The 5,090-nt window shown below is 43.4% G+C and overlaps 1 protein-coding gene across 1 annotated transcript; it reads right to left on the bottom strand.

Moving 5' to 3' along the window:
- Positions 1–3,647: 3,647 nt before the first annotated feature.
- On the bottom strand, positions 3,648–4,876 carry LOC123049284 (uncharacterized). The gene has a single exon (XM_044472226.1). It carries the CDS (start codon positions 4,541–4,543, stop codon positions 4,007–4,009), a length of 537 nt encoding a protein of 178 aa, XP_044328161.1. The 5' UTR covers positions 4,544–4,876; the 3' UTR covers positions 3,648–4,006.
- Positions 4,877–5,090: the final 214 nt, after the last annotated feature.

Raw genomic sequence — 5,090 nt, 5'->3', positions numbered from 1 at the left:
TCCCAAGAGCCGAATTAGATTTGTCAGAAAAACGACATAATGTGTTTTGTCTTAGAATCGAACAAGTGGAGTATGAGTTAACTTGTGTGTGGTTCCTTCTTTTGCATGAAGGGTCAAATCAATTATAAAAGTTCATTGCAAGTATAAACAATTTCAAACATAATGAAAAATACGTCAAGATCTATGACGACCAAACGACCACTACTGCCACCAGAACGAGCTGCCGACGCGCCGTTCCTTACCGGAGCCGGCTTGACCTTTGTCTATGACATTCGGGAAGTCTTCGTGAACGTGGCCCTAAGGACCAGCGTCCTGGAACTGCATTAGTCGCCATTGAATCCTTGCATAGATATGAAGCATCTCACATCAAATCTCGTCACATGACGAGAAACCCTAACCACACAGTCACAGGGAGACGGCAGGAATCTAAGCCGAAGCTCCATCGACTATGTCCTAATAGACGAATTAGAGGAGGATCAAAGCCCAAAAAAAAACTCAAAGAAGAAGCGCCACCATCCACCCGAGCGCCACACCTAAAACACTAACCTAAACAACAAACCTGAGTGAAGGCACCGGATTTTCCTCCTCTCCACCAACCGCCAGAGCGACAGGCAGAGGGGAGGAGAATTCATGGGCTCATCAGTGAAGTCTGGATTGAAAAGTTTGCCTTAGCAGCCTAATGTCAGGGAGAGAACGAAAGGCAGTCTCGGGGCTCGAGACGGGAGGACCTGATTTCCAACCGCAAAGTCATTTTGTGCGTTTACATTACCTACTAGTAACTTATCTACCGTCCATCTAGACATCAAGATGCGCGTGGTTGCTAACTATTTATTCACACTTTCCGGCTATATAGAAATTATACCTCACGAAATACAACCTTTTGGGCCCAGCTATGTCCTTCACATGGCATGCATGACAGGCATGGCAGAAAGTGGACAGTCCCACACTCTCTTCTCTCACACAATAAACCCAACCTTTTATTACACCTTTGCTAATTTAAATCGGTCATATATTTTAAACCAAAAGCTTGTTTCTGAAATAGTTTATATATTTGAACCCTTGGCGCTAAGATCTTTAGAACTAGAGCAATCTTGGACATTTCAAACACATCTAAATTTTAAAAATTCACATTTCATATGTGGAACAAACATATTTCACTTGAAAAATATGAAACAAACCTATTTCAATAGAAATACATGAAACCAACCTATTTTACTAGAAACCTATTTAACCTAAATATAAAACTGAAATGTCAACCTGCTAAACTGATTATTTGGAAATGTGCAACTGCTTATTTCAAAAGATTGAGATATATTATTTCAAATGTGTAAAACTGAAATATACGCGATTTTTGTGAAACGAGCCAATGGAAATTGAAATATAGTTTGTGACCATGAAACCAATACTCCCTCCATTCCACAATGTAGTGCACCCGCGCTTCCTGAGATCCAAGTTTGACCGTAAATTTAACCAATGAGACCGACTGTGGCGGGTGCAAAAATTATATCACTAAATTCATATCAAAAATACGAATTCAGTGGTATAATTTTTGCTCCCGCCGCAGTCGGTCTCATTAGTTAAACTTACGGTCAAACTTGAATCTCGGGAAGCGCAGGCGCACTACATTGTGGAATGGAGGGGGTATGAAACTGAAATGTCAACGTGTGAAACTGATTATTTAGAAATGTGTAACAATTTATTTCAAAACTGTGAAATATGTTATTTCAAAATTGTGCCATTGAAATAGAAGTAATTTTTGTGAAATTGAATATTTGAAATTGTGAAACATTTTATTTCAAAAGTGTGCAATATGTTATTTCAAAAGTGTGCAATTGAACTAAATGTGATTTTTGTGAAACAAGCGAGTGGAAAGTGAATTCTAGGTTGTGAAAGTGAAAACCAATATGAAATTGAAATGTCAGATTGTGAAACTGATTCAATGTATAACAATTTATTTTAAAAGAGTGAAATATGTTATTTCAAAATTGTACAATTTGAAATAAAAGTGATTTTTGTGAACAAGTCCATGGAAAGTGAAATGTAGGTTTTTAAAGTGAAAAATATGAAACTGCAATGTTAACTTGTGAAATTGATTATTTGGAAATGCGTAACAGTTTATTTCATAATTATGAAATATGTTAGTTCAAAATTGTGCAATTGGAATATAGGTGATTTTGTGAAACTGTTATTTGGAAATGTGAAACAAGTTAATTTCAAGAGAGCGAAATATCTTATTTGAGAAATGTGCAATTGAATTAGATGTTATTTTTGTGAAACAAGCCAAGTGGAAAGTGAAATGTAGGTTCTGAATTGAGAAATAGTAACCACAAAAAGTGAAATTGTAATGTATTTGTGTGAAACTGATTATTTAGAAATGTGAAACGATTTATTTCAAAAGAGTAAAATAGGTTATTCTAGAAATGTGCAATTAAAATAGATGTTATTTTTGTGAAATAAGCCAGTGAAAAATGAAATGTAGATTCAGAATTGTGAAACTGTAACTACATAAGATGAAATTGTAATGTATCAGTGTGAAATTGATTATTTCGAAATGTGAAATGTACGTTCGAATTTAAACATGGTTGAAAAACAGCCAAGATTGATCTCATTTTAAAGGTTTTGGCACAAGAAGTTCAAATATAAAAAAAATCAAAAACAAATATATGGTGTAAAAGATATGATATTTTAAATTAGCCAAGGTGTAAGAATTCGTTGGATTTATTGTGTGGGAAAAGAAAAGAGAGTGTCGTTCTACCAGATAACTGTCATGCATGCATGTGAAGTACAATTATGGGGCCAGCTGTTAAAGAGAGATACGAGAAATACGAAGATGGGAATGAAGGAAAGAAGTGCAATACAAAAATGCGTGGCCTATGGAGTAATAGGTGGTAGCTCTCTATTTGTTGGTACCTACAATATTTCAAATTTTTTGTTGAGAATCTACAACTTTTCATTTTGGATTTCCAACCCGTGTGTGTGGTTGCTGGAGCACTTGGCGGGTGCACGTCCAAGCGCTACCGAGGGGTGGGATGGATGCAAAATAGGGCAAGTCACTTTCCCCAAAAAGGCGTGTGCCCATGGCTGTGGGAAGTCAAGTGAATTGTAGCGCCCGCCCACTTGCTCTCGACAACAATTACTGCGCTTGCTGATGATTCCTCGATGCTCGCTCTCACCTCACTGTTCTGGTTCACTCACTTACTCTCTCGGTCCGGAAATACTTGTCATTAAAATGAATAAAAAAAAATATCTAGACATATTTTAGTTTCTGATACATCCCTTTCTATCCATTTTTATTACAAGTATTTTCTTATTACAAGTATTTTCGGACGGACGGAGGGAGTACGTACCAGTACCCCCCTATCAGCTTGCCGGACTCCTACTGCTGGTGGTCAGTGCTGTCGCCTCGCCGTGTCTCATGCCTGCCAATCTAAGCGTGCGGCGCGTACGTGCACGGCAGCACAGTCCACGCAGAGCGGGCCGCGTCCTTCACTTCACAGTGATCACGGGACATCCCTGGCCTCTCGTACACACACACACGCTCCTGATCCAGTCCTGTGCGTGTATAGACTGAGAAATACCAAGGAAAACAGTTGGTAAGTAATCCAACAGACCACACACACGCCAACACGATCACTTTGAGCTAATAATAATCAAATTGGAATTTTCTTCGGAGAAGTCGGTTGATCATGGTGACACAAACTGACGATATCGGCAGCTAGCTAGCTAGGGATAGCACACAACCCAATACAATCGAAACAGATCCAAAACTCTACCTGCAGCAGCTACATACGTACTCCATACTGCAGGAGATTAATTAATAATTAATCAATCACCTAATTTTTTCTTCATATTTTCCGACACCTCCTATCCTAATTCATACGTACTGATTAAGAACAGTACATGCATCTTATAACGAATGATCCAGCAGGAAAGTTCCCTCCGAGCTTATGAGTAGCTGGTTGAGCTGACACGAGACGATGATGATGAGGTGCATGGTATTGCTTGCTTAGCCGAAGAATCCGGTGTTGCTCCAGACGGCGTCGCGCACCCGGCTGAGGTCGCGCCCTTTCAGGGTCCTCCCCACGCCCTCGAACACCGACGGCGCCGCCGTGCCGCGCCCGCTGCTCCGTGCCTGGGCCTGCAGGTACTCGTGCGGCGCCATCCACTCCCCCTCCTCCTCACGGCAGCTCACGCCGTAGCCGTGCTCGCCAGACACAGCCGGGAACCTGGCCGCCGGCCACTCGGGCACCCTGACAGGCGCCGAGCTCGCCACGTGATGATGGTGGCGCCCGGCCGGCGTGGACGCCGTTGCCTCGAACGCCAGCGACAGGCCCCCTGCGGTCCACCGCCCGCGACGCTCTTGCTCAGGTTGCCTGCCGGTGGAGCGGTTGGAGTCGGGCGCAGGCGCCGCGAGCACCGACCAGACATCCTCCTCGTCGAGGTCGGCGAGGTGATCGGCGCCGCCAGCGACGTGGTGACCGCTGGCCTGGACGGGGTAGAGCAGCCGCTCTGATCCGTACCTGCAGCTGCGGCCCTTCCCCATGGATCGATATCACTGGCTGGCTAGCTAGCTTCTGGAAACTGCAATCAACTAGCTAGCGAGTGCCTCTCCCTCCCTCCCTCCGTATATATGAATGGATGGATGGAAAGCAAAGAAAACAGAAGAAAAGAAAGGAAGAATCTTTGCTACTGGCTAGCTAAGATGAAACGAATGATTGAAGCTTTTTAATCAACTCGCACAAAAGCCTACTATACTGTCTGCCGTGTACACAAAACCAACTTTTCCCCAAAAAAAGTTAAGATAAAAAATGAGAGCAAGGCTACGAGAGGTGAGGTCCTGTGGTTGGGAAGAGCTCCACTCAATGGAGTTTGAGTGGAATCCGTGGGCGGGCAGCCGCTATATATATACAGCCGAGCGGGGCGCAACTTGCTGTGTAGGATCTCCGTGTGCGCGAGGCAGTTTGGGCGGCCATGACGTCGGCACAGCAGCGAGATGAGATGGAGACGAGCTGCCCACGTGACTGCCAGCATGATGTGGGCCCGCAGGCGTAACCTGTTGTGACCTCACACGTGTCCGTTTGTCCACCTGG

Source organism: Triticum aestivum, chromosome 2D (assembly GCF_018294505.1).
Source record: "Triticum aestivum cultivar Chinese Spring chromosome 2D, IWGSC CS RefSeq v2.1, whole genome shotgun sequence".
NCBI lineage: Eukaryota > Viridiplantae > Streptophyta > Magnoliopsida > Poales > Poaceae > Triticum > Triticum aestivum.
The sequence above is the reverse complement of the archived record's forward strand: the minus strand, read 5'-3'. Positions and strand labels throughout refer to the sequence as shown.

Bases quoted from the DNA above. Each gene is read 5' to 3' on its own strand.
- LOC123049284 (XM_044472226.1), bottom strand. From the start codon at position 4,543: ATGGGGAAGGGCCGCAGCTGCAGGTACGGATCAGAGCGGCTGCTCTAC.